Here is a 13,540-nt window from a genome sequence, read left to right as displayed (position 1 = left end):
CTGGTTCTTTGACCAAAACATCCCCCCACCCCTCCCAAAGGGAAATGACTGAGCTGGCTCGGACCAAGGGGCCCGGAAAGGATGAGCCACAGGGGCTGCGGGTCGGGAGTGAGGGGCACTGGCAGAGCTGTGGGGGGAACCCGGAGCTCGGAGGGCAGGGGACTGTGGGTCGGGAGTGAGGGGCACCGGCAGAGCTGTGGGGGAAACAAGGGGCTCGGAGGGCAGGGGACTGTGGGTTGGGAGTGAGGGGCACTGGCAGAGCTGTGGGAGGAGCCCAGGACTGGGATAGCAGGAACTGTGGGTCGGGAGTGAGGGGCACCGGCAGAGCTGTGGGGGAAACAAGGGGCTCGGAGGGCAGGGGGCTGTGGGTCGGCAGTGAGGGGCACCAGCAGAGCTGTGGGGGGAACCCGGGGCTCGGAGGGCAGGGGGCTGTGGGTCGGGAGTGAGGGGCACCGGCAGAGCTGTGGGGGGAACCCGGAGCTCGGAGGGCAGGGGGCTGTGGGTCGGGAGTGAGGGGCACTGGCAGAACTGTGGGGGGAACCCGGGGCTCGGAGGGCAGGGGGCTGTGGGTCGGGAGTGAGGGGCACCGGCAGAGCTGTGGGGGGAACCCGGAGCTCGGAGGGCAGGGGGCTGTGGGTCGGGAGTGACAGGCAGCATCGTCTCATGTGCAGTGGCCAGTGCCCCGTCCCCCATTTTCCCCAGCTGACCTCGCCACTCTCTGCCCCCTCAGTGCCCCAGCAAAACCTTTGGCACCTTCAGCTCCACCAAGGATTTCCCCGACGACGTGATCCAGTTCGCCCGCAACCACCCGCTCATGGCCAACCCCGTGCTGCCACACAGCCAGCGGCCCGTCTTCCTGCAGACCAGCGGGGACTACACCTTCTCCCGCATTGCCGTGGACCGGGTGACAGCCGCCGACGGGCACTACGACGTCCTCTTCATTGGCACAGGTGCACCCACTGCCCCTCCCGGAGCCCGGTCGCTCCTGCCAGCCCCAGATTTCCCTGGAGCTGTCATGGGCGGAGCTCGGGACCTCTAATGTTCCGCCCGTGCCACACATGCCCAGTGAGCGCCAGGGCTGCCCCCCGCTGCCCTCCTGCAGCACAGGGAGCTGGGCATGTGGCTAAGTGCAGGGACAAATAGGGGAGTGACAGTGGCTCAGTGACTGGGATTCTGTTCCCTGCCCTCGCACTGGCCTGCTGGATGAGTTCCTCTCCCGCTCTGTGCCTCAGTTTCCCCTCGGTAAAATGGGGATAACAATACTGCCCCGGCCTGAGAGCTGGGGGGGCTGAGAAGAAGGGGATTCTGCCATCCTTGCTCATGCTAAGCCATGACTGTGACCCCTTGGCTTCCCTGGGACTGCCTTTGCCAGTCAGGGCCCCCTTCTCTCGGTGCCCACGTACAGATCTGGGAGGCTAACCCTGGGCAGTGGGGTCCTGGGCCTGCGTCTCTTTCCAGTCGGGTGTGAGTGTGTGGGAGCTGCCCGGGGATGGGACATCTCAGCTGTGGATGTTACCATGCCCTGTTACCCCTTTCCCCCTCCCCTCCCCCCCGGCAGATATTGGCACGGTGCTGAAGGTGGTCTCGGTGCCCAAGGATAGCTGGCAGAACATGGATGAGCTGCTGCTGGAGGAGCTGCAGGTGTTTAAGGTAGGACAGTGGGCAGGGGAGGGAGGTGCCGGGGGCCTGATTTCCCTCCCTCCCCTCCCCCCACACACCTGTCTTGTTGCAGGCTGGCACAGTTGTGCCCCCTCACCCCTCTTTCTACCCCTCTTCCATGCTTGGGAGCTGGCGAAGAGCAACCTGAGCCATGGGCTGGAACTACTTTGCCTCCATGTATCCCTTCCCTCTTCCGGGCGCCAAAGGCGGGTCCACATACTAAAGAGCTGGGGGCCTCAGCCCCAAGGGAGTGGTGGCCATGTGGCAACCAGCCCCTCCCCCCAGCAAGGTGTGTGACTGGGTGCCTGCCACATGGGCCCGTCCCCCTCTGCCCACGTCGGGTGGGGCCGGCGGTGCCGTGGGCAGGCAGCCCTGCCCGTGCCCCTGCCACCCACGTTAACCCAGCATCGCCAGCCTGACCCGACAGCTGGAGCCAGGATTCCTGAGTTCTATCCATGGTCCCACCATTCTGTGCTCTCGGTCGCATCATTTGGCCTCTTGGCGCCTCGTCCGTGGAGCGGGCCAATGGAGCTGACACCGCCCCCCAGAGAAGTACAGTGGGACCTCCCCCCGGGCATGGTCTGGACAGACAGGCAAAGAACCAAGAACCAGGCTATGCCAATCTGCCTGGGCTCCCCCTTAATGAGCCTTGTGCTCTGTTTGTCTCGGCAGGATTCATCCCCCATCACCAGCATGCAGATCTCGTCCAAGCGGGTGAGGAGTCAAGTGGGCACGGGCAGCATCTGAGAGGGTTGGGTGAGAAGAGATGGGGGGGGGGGGGAGAAACAGCTGTGGGACGTGCTGGCTGTGACACTGCCAGGGTGCTGGCTGTGGTGCTGTGCCAGCCATGCTGGGGTGCCAGCCGTGGCGCTGTGCAGGCTGTGCCAGGGTGCCAGCCGTGGCTCTATGCCAGGGGCCAGCCGTGCTGGGGTGCCAGCCGTGGCTCTGTGCCAGCCGAGCTAGGGTGCCAGCCGTGGCTGGATCCAGGGCAGGCACTGTACCCATCTGTGTCTGTACAGCCCCTCGCACCCAGTGCCCCAGAGCCAGCCATTGTAATAACAAGGGTAGGGCCTGCTGGGGATTAGCGCCGTGTTCTGGCACAGCGTTGTTCTCGCACCACCGGAGACCAAGGAAAAGTAGTCCCGAGTATAGGGGCCGGAGGAGGTGTAGGGAGACCGACCCACGTGTCAGCCCATTACTTGGAGAGCTTGGGGTTGCCCGTGTGACACATCCAGGACAACCAGTGCGGGTGGGTGCTAGGCTGGGCAGCCGTCTGCCCCTCCCCCAGCTGGTGCACTGTGCCGGGGCCCTTGCTGCAGTCTCTACGGCTGTCCCTCGGCCTCATCCCCTGCAGGAGAGCTGGGCTGGCCCTGACCCGCCTTGACCCGAATGCCCCCCAGATGCCCTGGCGTGGGCATCCGGTGAGTGAGGCTGGGCACTGTGGCCGCCCCATCCCAGGGGAAGATTCTCCCCTCCTTTCCCCAGGCTGGCACCTCCTTAGACGTAGGCCCCATGGTGGCAGTGACCTCCTGGCCACATGATGAGTGGGCACTTTCCCAGGGATGCAGGGCCTTGGCATGTGCCCAGGTGCTGGATCCGCCCCCAACTGTCTGGCCTTGCCTCTCCAACAGCAACAACTCTACGTGGGCTCCCCGACGTCCCTCTCCCAGCTGCCCCTGCACCGCTGCGGGATCTATGGCAAGGGCTGTGCCGAGTGCTGCCTGGCCAGAGACCCCTACTGCGCCTGGAACGGCACCAGCTGCACACGCTACATGCCCAACACCAAGAGGTACGGCCCCTTCTACTCCAGCCACACGGGGCCCAGGGGTGCCTCGCTCAGATCACTTCCTAGCTGCTCCTGGAAGCACCGAACCATGGGGAGGATGTCATGGGACCGGAGAGGACGTCGGGGGACTGGGGAGAGGCATGCAGGGGGTGCCGGCTGCATCAGAGCCTCCCCCCACGCTGCAGGGCTTGGGGTAACATCTGGGGTAGGGTTGGCGCTGGGATGATCTTGTGCCAGCCTTATCCTGGGGCTAGGTGAAGCGGTAAGATCCAGCCCGAGGCAGGAGACCTCTGTTCAGTGCCACAGGCTCCCAGGGTGACTTTGGCCTCAGTTTCCCCATCTGTACAATGGGGAGAAGAGCCTTGCCCTGCCGCCCAGGGGTGTGTGAGGGGAGCGACATTAAAGAGCGTGAGGCACCCAGATGCTAGGGTGATGGGGGGCCTGGTAGGGACCTTGGCGCTGCCAGCAGTCAGCACGCCAACGGACTGTTCAGGACAGCGACAGCCCCTCGTTAGGGACTGACAGGAGCGACGCCCTGGTCCCGTGTCGCAGAGCTGTGGGGCTCCGCACCCAGGGTCCAGCAGGGCACCCGGTGTAGGGTGCTCCTGGCGGGTGCTGGGGGAAGGGGGCTTGCTCCCCAGGCACTAGGAGAGGCTGCCAGAGCCCTTGTGCTCCTCAGAAAATGTCTGTCCGTCTGTCCGTCCCCTGCTGTGCCCCACCCTGACCTCTCTCCCCGCTCCCCCCTACAGGCGTTTTCGACGACAGGACGTCCGGAACGGGGACCCCAACACGCTGTGCTCTGGAGGTCAGTGTGCCCTCTCCCTGCCCCCAGGGTACCAACTCAGCCCTTAGCCCCCGTCTGCGAGCCCATCCTCCCAGAGAGAGAAGTGCCCAGGCAGGACCACTGCCACTCGCTCATGTGCCGCAGGATGTGGGGCGGGGCGCTCCCCCTGCTCACATGCCTGACATGGAGAGAAATGGGCACCGGTCATGAAGAGAAATGGGCACATGCCTGACATGAAGAGACATGGCCTCAGCGCAGACGCCTGGGGGGGTGCTAGTTTATGCCCACTGCGTGGCCCATGGCTCTGCCGCATGCCAGCCACACTCTTCCTGTCCCATCCACCCTGGTGCATTCGCTTGTGCCTGCTCCATGCCACGTGGCCCAAAGGCTCGGGCACGTTTGTTTGTGCCAGCCCCATGGCCTGGCTGCCCCCGTGTTTTTCCCGTGCTCACGCTCTCGGTGGCCTGTGCCCGGCAGATCCACACCGGAGCAGCGTGCCAGAGAAGAAGCTGTACGGGGTGGAGGGCAGCAGTGCCTTCCTGGAGTGCGTGCCCAAGTCCCTGCAGGCCCGGGTGCTGTGGACCTACCAGAAAGCCAGCGACACCCCGAGGAAGGAGGTACAGGGCCCCCCACCCCCAGGAGACGGGCTCCTCGGCCTGACCCACGTGCTGCATTGATATGGGGGCATCAGGCTGGCTGTGCCCTGGCTGGTCAGAGCCAAGAGAGACAGGCTGGCACCTATCATACCCCAGGATCCTGGATCCCTGTGCCCTCCTGGCTGGGCTCCAGCTTCCCACTCCCATCCTCTGCCCCTTCCCACCCCACTCACTGCTGCGTATGCATGATGCATGGCCACCCCCAGCCAGACCCCTCCCGGCTGCATAGACCCTCCGGCCCCACCACCTCACTCTTCCCTCCTGATCCCTCCCTGGCGCGAGGACACCCAATCCAGCCTGGCCCTGCCCTGAGCAGGGGGAACCGGGAATAACTGCCCGGACCCATCCTTCCCCTGTGCCAGCTCAGAGTCAGCTCCAGCTCTGAACCACGCTCTCGGCACGTGTCAGGCATCTCTTTGCCCTGATGCCCCCTCGGCCCATCCCTGCCCAGCAGCACTGGCGCAGCCCAGGGCCCGCTAGCAGCGAGCCCTGCCCCCAAGCTACCCAGACCCTCCTGGGAGGCCAGGGTGGTGCGCTGAGGCACTGCACTTCGGCCCTGGCGCCGGCCCTGCTCCCCCGGCTCCAGCTCTGCCTTGTCTCCCCGGGCCCACAGGTGCAGCTGGACGAGCGGGTGCTGCAGACGGAGCGGGGCATTCTCCTCCGCAGCGTGGCACGCAAGGACACTGGGCTTTACCACTGCCAGGCCACGGAGCACGGCTTCACCCAGACCCTCCTGCGCCTCTCGCTGGAGGTGATTGGCGCCCGGGAGGAGGTACCTGCCGAGCCAGCCAGCAGCAAGCTGTGGTACCAGGACTTCCTGCAGCTGGTGGACCACCCCAACCTCAGCACCATGGACCAGGTCTGCCACCAGCTGTGGGGCCGCATGAGCCACCAGCCCAAGAAGAAGCTGCCCCTGCCTTCCGCGCTGAGTATCCAGGCCAAGCCCCACAAGTGGAAGCATGTGGAGGAGACGCGAAAAGCCCGCAAGCGGCGCACACACGAGCTGCCCCGCGCCGAGAGGGGACCCCGCAGTGCTGCCGCCTGGTGACCTGCCGGACTCCTGCTAGGAGGCAGGGGAGGGTGGGGTGGGGAGGGGGGAGACCGGCGAGCCGAGCCGGCCATGGGTCCCCTCCATGTGTAGCTAGGCGGGGGCGGCCGCGCCCTTGAGACAACCTTCTCCCCTCTAGGTGTGGGGGAGCCCCCGGGGCCTGCCCCACAACCAGAGAGGGGGGCCCAGGCCTCAGACCATAGGCTTTGGGAGGCCAGCGCGACAGGAGCAGGGGCCATGCGCCATCCAGACACTGAGGAGGCCTCCTGAATCCAGCCGTGCCTCAGCCTGGATTGTCCCCCGTGGGGCAGATCAATCCTCATGGGACTGTTTTTGTTCGATTGGCCCTCGGCCCCTGCCCGACGTCCTTTAACCCAGCCCCCTCCGGAGTCGGGAACCTCCCAGAGACAGCTCCCCACACACCCTTGTTCGGCGTGCGTTGGGGGGCAGGGAGGCCAGTACCTGGGTTCCCCCGGCTCCCCTGGGGACACGACCACTGTTGTATTTATTAACAGACTGTTACTGATGAATGTAAAACCACCTCGGGCTGCACCCCAGTCCCCAGTGGATGGAGGGGCACTGTTCTGGTCTTAGATACATGGACACATTCCTGGCTGGTGGCTTTTGGGACGGGCGCATGTGGTCCCATGGTGCAGTGGGGGCGGGGGGGGGGGGTGCAGCAGGCAGGAGATCAGAGCCCAAGCCTCTCCCCTCACTTGGGACGCTCCCTGATTAGAAGTAGGGGCAGGGTGCCCACCCAATGAGGCAGCATAGGAGAGATCACCGTGTGGCCGGGAGGGCTCCAGCTTCCTGCAGGGTGGGGGGAAGGAGGGGAGAGTGGTGGGGAATGGGAGAGTCGCTGTGTGGCCAATGCCCCAAGTCTTCGGCCCGATCCCAAACCCAGGGAGAACTGATCCATGGCCCCTGGGGAAGCATGGGGCACGCTGGGCAGCCAGCTGGCCCTGAGGCCTGAACCACAGAGTGCTTCCCCATGGCCGCCATCCCAAAGCTGGCTCTGTGAGATGGGAATAAGCGCAGGCCTTGTGAAAGTGGGATGTGGGTCCAGACCAGGCACTTTCACCCCGGCTCTGGCAGTGTCCAGCGGCCATCTCTGGCTGCTGGCTGTTTGTGTGGCTGGCGCTGAATGGGTGAGCCCATCGCAACTGGCCTCCCTTGTTGGGTGTCCCCACCGGATGCCTGAGGTCTGTCTGGGGATGGAGAGCAGCTTTTGCCCAAGAGGGGGGTCGGGTGAGGGAGCTGCCCTGGGTGGGTGGAGGCGGCTTTCCCAGCTGCTCCTGGCTAGGGACAAAGCATTTCAGCTCCAGGCTGCGTCCATGCAGCGCCTTTCGCCAGCTGTGTGGCCAAGCGGGTAGCGCAGCGGGCTTCAGGTGACTGGGGCTCCACCACTGCCCTGCCGGGGGACCTTGGGCAAGTCCCTTCACCTCTGTACCCACTCCTCCCCCGGCCATGAGGCCCGGGGAACAGCCAGCGCATGGAGAGCAGTCACTGAAATGCTCCAGGTACAAGCTGCATGTTATGACATGAAGCCTGAGCCCTGGCTGGCCGTGCCCACACAGGATGGAGTGCATGGCTCAGTGGCCACAGCTGAAGGTCATCAAAACAGGGCTTCTCCCCCAAGGACCAATTTCAGCCCAGATCTACAGAGGTATTTAGGCTCCTAACTCCTGTTGTAGTCAATGGAAGTTAGGATCCTAAAGACCTTGAAGGATCTGGCCCTTGGGTGGGTATGTCAGTCGTGTAGCAGCTTCAAAACCTACCAGCCTGAGTCTCCTGCCTTTCCTCTCCCCTTTGGGGTGACGCCACCGACCCCTCTGTGGAGACGCAGGTAAGCGAAGAGAAAAGCGCTGCTTAGGTCTTCAGGAGCCGGCTTGCGTGGATGCGATCTCCGCTGCGCCGATGGGAGAAAGGCGAGGCAGGAAAATAGGAGGTGGAAAGAGAAGGAAGGAGGCAGTCGCAGACCGGGCAGGCCAGTGCAGCCCTGGTGCTCTGAGCTCAGCCTGGGTGCAGGAGAAGAGGGGAGCGTGGCACGGAACTGGACCCAGCCCAGCGGGACTGTATTATATTAACACAATAAAAGCAATTGATGAACCCTTGTGCTCCTGGTTTTCTGAAATGGGCTGAACCTGCCCTGCGCAGCGCTTTGCCCCTGCTACAGGTGCCTGAGCCACAGAGCCAGGCTGAGGAGCCTTGGCTACCAGAGCTGTAGTTGGCCAGGATCGAACCTGGGGTCTCGAGAGCTAGGAAGCAGGCACCTTTGGTGGAAGCTCCTGGGCTGTAGCCTGCTCAGCTGCTCTCTGGGGGCTGGACCAGCAGGCAGAAGGTGTGTAGTAGTGTATGTAACCCTTCTGCCCGTCAGCGTTGGCAGCAACAAGGGCCAGGTTCAATATCTAGGGGATCCATTCGAATAACACAATGCAAACCGGCTCGAGCCCCCACCCAGTGACCTGGGACAAATATATACCACCCCCGCTGGGCGCCTCCAAGAGGCAATACTTCCCCTCTCACAAGCACAGAGTCTGAGTGTAGCAAAAAGCCTTTTAATAACAGAGAGAAACAATGTGGCATTATGTTGGGGAAACACCACCAACAGGATTCATAACACAACCCATGAGCAAAAAAAACCCACCCCAAACAAATTGGGTCATGCCCCTTTCCCTTTGGTTCTTGAGTCCAGCAACCCCAAATCACCCAAAGTCCCAAAAAGTCCAATGACCCAAAAGTCTCTGTCCCTGGTCAGGGCAGCCCCAGAGTTCGAAAGTTTATCTGCGGAGCTTTACCTCCCACCCTCGGTGGAGATGGGGGCAGGGGTAAGAGGCACCTTACATGATCTGAAGCTGACCGCCCCACAGCTCCATAGGCCTTCGCTCCACTCCGCCAGCCGCCCCACAAACAGCTCCCGCCGTCCCACAAACTGCTCCACATCCCACCAGCAGCTCCCACCGTCCTACGAACTGCTCCACCAGCCTGTCCACAAGTCACTCCAGCTGTCCCGCAAACTACTCCACAATATATCTTCAGGCTCCCCCACTACTTAACACAACGCTCAGTGATTTCAGCTCTTAGGTGAATTCAGCTTGTAGTAGGGGAGCCTCAGTGCTGGTGCACTATTAGCCCAAAGTGAGCTCAGCAGCCTGTAACTAGACTTCTAATGAAATCAAAGTTAGCTCTGATATTGCACAGTGGAGAGAGGAGGGAGTGCAATTAGCATGTAAGGCCCTCACCAAGGAGCCCATGCCACCAAGTATTAATACTTGTTCCCAGCCTCTCTCCATTCACAAAGTTTTGGAACCCATGACCCTTGCCTAGCAAGTGCGACTTAGTTGATGGTGAGTCCCTCCATCATAACAAAAGGCCAAGTACAGTTCCAAGCACAGTTCCCATAATCAGGATATAACAATTTATTCTTCCTGCCCCAATAACAGAGACACTGGGGATCCCACAGCAGCCAAAGTGACCGTTTGGGCAGCTATGGCCTCATTCTAGGCGGGGTGGGTGTGCCTATGCAAATGAGATCGGCCCCTGAAGTTCTTTTCCACAACTTGCCACACCTCACCACCAGATGTCAGGGTGGAGCTCATCCTGACACTGCTTACATGTATGTGCAGCAGGGGGTGCTATTGTAGTGTGCAGATTTGGCCCGAATGGCATCCTTGGTCCTGGGAGGGGTGGGGAAGCGGGGCAGGGGGCAGGAAGCGAAGGGACACCCCAAGAGTGATGGCTGGCTGGATCCTGAAGCCTGCTCGCTGCCCAGGCTCAGTGGATGTGGTACCCACGCGTGGTTGGTCCCAGTGGCTTGAGCAGGCCCCACTTCGGCTGGCAATCCTCTCTAGATGTCTCCTCACAGGATAGGGTCATTGGAGTATGCGGTGTGACAGGTGCCTCTCCAGGGCTGGGATTGCACCAGGGGAAAGGAGGGGGTCACCAGCTCCTCTGCCCATCAGCCTGGAGGGCTTTGGGGAGGCTGGAGGCACCCCTCATAGCTGCCCCATCTCACCCATCACATCCCTGTGGGACTTCACACAGTACCCCTCACAGCTGCCCTGTCTCCCTCCAATGCCCCTCAGAGCTACCCCGTCTCCCCCCCACACCCTTCAGAGCCACCCCATCTCCCCCCAGTACCCTTCATAGCTGCCCCGTCTCCCTCCCACATCCCTGTGGGGCTCCCACAGTACCCCTCACAGCTGCCCCATCTCTGGCCACTCCCCTCACAGCTGCTCTCTCTTGCTGTACCCCCACCTTCCCCCTACAGCCCCATCTCCTCCCCTCGCCCCTAGTCCACTGCAGGTCCCCTAGCAGCACCCTGTCCATTTAGCCCCTCGCCCCGGCCTTTGCTGCCTGGCCCTACTCTGGCCTGGGCTATTACCCGCACAAAATTCTGTGACTTACACACTCAAGGGCACCCACCTTTACCCAGTTCTTGGGGCTCAAGGCATAACTCTTTTAATTTAGGCACCCCCACCCTTTCCCAGTTCATAGGGCTCCAGGTGAAAATCACCTAACTTTACCCCTCTGTGGGCTCTGGGCTCTACTCCTCCATGGGCTCTGGGCAAATACCCTTTCCCTGTGGAGTCAGGGCTTAATCTTTTGAGGGTTTACAGGGTCTTTTACCAGTGAAAGTGCCTTACGCAGTAATATACTACTTAACCTCTGTTTATTAACAGTCACCAAAACCAGACTGCACACGCTACACATACAGTGCTCACCACTCCCAATAAGACAGATGAACTTTTCTTGATGGCCAGTCAGGATCAGGTCCATCTGGGGGACTCCAGTTTCTGCACGGTGTCATTGGTAGAGTATTGAGGTCTGGCAGCTCTGATCTTTGGGGCTGCGTCCTGGAGTTGGTTCCCAAAGAACTTCCTTTTGGACCCCAGTTTGTATAGTGAAATTTGAGTCCTGTTTAGCTGTACCTTAACCAATCATTTTACTGAAATCTATCTAACCAATACTAACATATTGTAACAAAATTATCTCAACAATTATATCCCACCACCTTAATTAATTTACACCTAGCAAAAATTAATTATGTCACAGACAGAAACAATTAAAGAACCAGACAGAGACCAGACAGGTTAACAATAGGGAAGTGGGGACCATAATGACAATACAATAAAGAAATGAGGCTTTCACAAACACAACTATTGAGAAGTGATTTCTTGACAGACAGGATGGTATTAAAGTAAGTTTTCTTTAGCCATCTTAAGATCTGTTTCTTTATCTGGTGACAGTGGGTGCCATTAGGATGGGGGTCTCCTCCTTAACAGCCCGATATCACATTGTTTTAATGTCGTTTAGCTGGAATGTGAGGATGTGATTTCCTGCTTCTCAGCTAATGGCTACTGCTGGGCTGCTCTTTTAATCTGGCTGCAGATGAAGGTCTTGTCCTTACAGGGCGGGGTGCCTGCGTGGTGACCTCTGGGCGGAGGGTGGGGTGGTGACTCACAGGGCAGGGCACAGCCCCGGCACAGCACAGCCCAGGGCTGCACCTTGGGCTCTGTTCAGTTCCCCCTTTGCCCAGGCAGGGCCGTGCGGCCTCAGCTCCCTCCCAGCAGGACTTGGGCAGGATTTGGGCGCCCACCCCCAGCTCACCTGGGGCATTGAGCGCTCTCCCCCTCCCCCACCCACCCCACCACCATCTGGGCCCTAGGATGTTACGTGTCTGGCTGCTCCCCTGCTCCCTGGCTGTGAGACCTGGCAACACCAAGGTCACCAGCTCCCAGGGACTAGAAGAGGGAGGAGCTGCCTGCAGCACTCGCTGGCCAGTGCTGAGCTCTGTGGCTGGGAGGCAGCCCAGGCCCCCTGCCCTTCATAGAATCATAGAATCTCAGGGTTGGAAGGGACCTCAGGAGGTCATCTAGTCCAACCCGCTGCTCAAAGAAGGACCAATCCCCAACTAAATCATCCCAGCCAGGGCTTTGTCAAGCCTGACCTTAAAAACCTCTAAGGGTATGTCTACACTACGGAATAAGGTCGAATTTATAGAAGTCGGTTTTTTAGAAATCGGTTTTATCTATTCGAGTGTGTGTGTCCCCACAGAAAATGCTCTAAGTGCATTAAGTGCATTAACTCGGCGGAGTGCTTCCACAGTACCGAGGCTAGAGTCGACTTCCGGAGTGTTGCACTGAGGGTAGCTATCCCACAGTTCCCACAGTCTCCGCTGCCCATTGGAATTCTGGGTTGAGATCCCAATGCCTGATGGGGCTAAAACATTGTCACGGGTGGTTCTGGGTACATATCGTCAGGCCCCCCTTCCCTCCCTCCCTCCATGAAAGCAAGGGCAGACAATCGTTTCGCGCCTTTTTTCCTGAGTTACCTGTGCAGACGCCATACCACGGCAAGCATGGAGCCCGCTCAGGTAACCATCACCGTATGTCTCCTGGGTGCTGGCAGACGTGGTACGGCATTGCTACACAGTAGCAGCAACCCATTGCCTTCTGGCAGCAGACGGTACAATATGACTGGTAGCCGTGCTCGTTGTGTCCGAGGTGCTCCTGGCCACGTCGGCTGGGAGCGCCTGGGCAGACATGGGTACAGGGACTAAATTTGGAGTGACTTGACCAGGTCATTCTCTTTAGTGCTGCAGTCAGTCCTATTGAACTGTCTTATTGTGAGCGGGCAGGTGATACGGATTGCTAGCAGTCCTATTGCATCATCTTCTGCTGGACAGGCAAGAGATGAGGATGGCTAGCAGTCCTACTGCACCATCTTCTGCTGAGCAGCCATGACATGTGGATGGCATGCAGTCCTTCTGCACCGTCTGCTGCCAGCCAAAGATGTAAAAGATAGATGGAGTGGATCAAAACAAGAAATAGACCAGATTTGTTTTGTACTCATTTGCCTCCTCCCCCGTCTAGGGGACTCATTCCTCTAGGTCACACTGCAGTCACTCACAAAGAAGGTGCAGCGAGGTAAATCTAGCCATGTATCAATCAGAAGCCAGGCTAACCTCCTTGTTCCAATAAGAACAATAACTTAGATGCACCATTTCTTATTGGAACCCTCCGTGAAGTCCTGCCTGAAATACTCCTTGATGTAAAGCCACCCCCTCTGTTGATTTTAGCTCCCTGAAGCCAACCCTGTAAGCCGTGTCGTCAGTCGCCCCTCCCTCCGTCAGAGCAACGGCAGACAATCGTTCCTCGCCTTTTTTCTGTGCGGACGCCATACCAAGGCAAGCATGGAGGCCGCTCAGCTCACTTGGGCAATTAGGAGCACATTAAACACCACACTCATTTTCCAGCAGTATATGCAGCACCAGAACCTGCCAAAGCGAAACTGGGCGAGTAGGCGATGTCAGCGCGGTGATGAGAATGATGAGGACATGGACACAGACTTCTCTCAAAGCACGGGCCCTGGCATTGTGGGCATCATGGTGCTAATGGGGCAGGTTCATGCGGTGGAACGCCGATTCTGGGCCCGGGAAACAAGCACAGACTGGTGGGACTGCATAGTGTTGCACTGGGACGATTCCCAGTGGCTGCGAAACTTTCGCATGCATAAGGGCACTTTCATGGAACTTTGTGACTTGCTTTCCCCTACCGTGAAGCTCATGAATACCAAGATGAGAGCAGCCCTCACAGTTGAGAAGC

The 13,540-nt window shown here is 60.0% G+C and overlaps 1 protein-coding gene across 5 annotated transcripts in view; it reads left to right on the top strand.

Moving 5' to 3' along the window:
• The window catches only part of SEMA3B (semaphorin 3B), a 39,714-nt gene extending 31,672 nt beyond the window's left edge, over positions 1 to 8,042 (top strand). For 3 of the 5 annotated variants that reach the window (XM_043551734.1, XM_043551735.1, XM_043551736.1), the window contains 7 exons: positions 731 to 950; positions 1,559 to 1,650; positions 2,332 to 2,373; positions 3,291 to 3,448; positions 4,195 to 4,250; positions 4,704 to 4,846; positions 5,499 to 8,042. In XM_043551734.1, coding sequence (XP_043407669.1) covers positions 731 to 950; positions 1,559 to 1,650; positions 2,332 to 2,373; positions 3,291 to 3,448; positions 4,195 to 4,250; positions 4,704 to 4,846; positions 5,499 to 5,933 — 1,146 coding nt within the window. In that variant the 3' untranslated portion in view covers positions 5,934 to 8,042. The remainder of the gene's footprint in view (positions 1 to 730; positions 951 to 1,558; positions 1,651 to 2,331; positions 2,374 to 3,290; positions 3,449 to 4,194; positions 4,251 to 4,703; positions 4,847 to 5,498) is intronic. The other 2 variants (XM_037905205.2, XM_043551737.1) reach the window with 1 other exon arrangement.
• Positions 8,043 to 13,540: the final 5,498 nt, after the last annotated feature.

Source organism: Chelonia mydas, chromosome 7 (assembly GCF_015237465.2).
Source record: "Chelonia mydas isolate rCheMyd1 chromosome 7, rCheMyd1.pri.v2, whole genome shotgun sequence".
Taxonomy (NCBI): Eukaryota; Metazoa; Chordata; order Testudines; family Cheloniidae; genus Chelonia; species Chelonia mydas.
The sequence above is the reverse complement of the archived record's forward strand: the minus strand, read 5'-3'. Positions and strand labels throughout refer to the sequence as shown.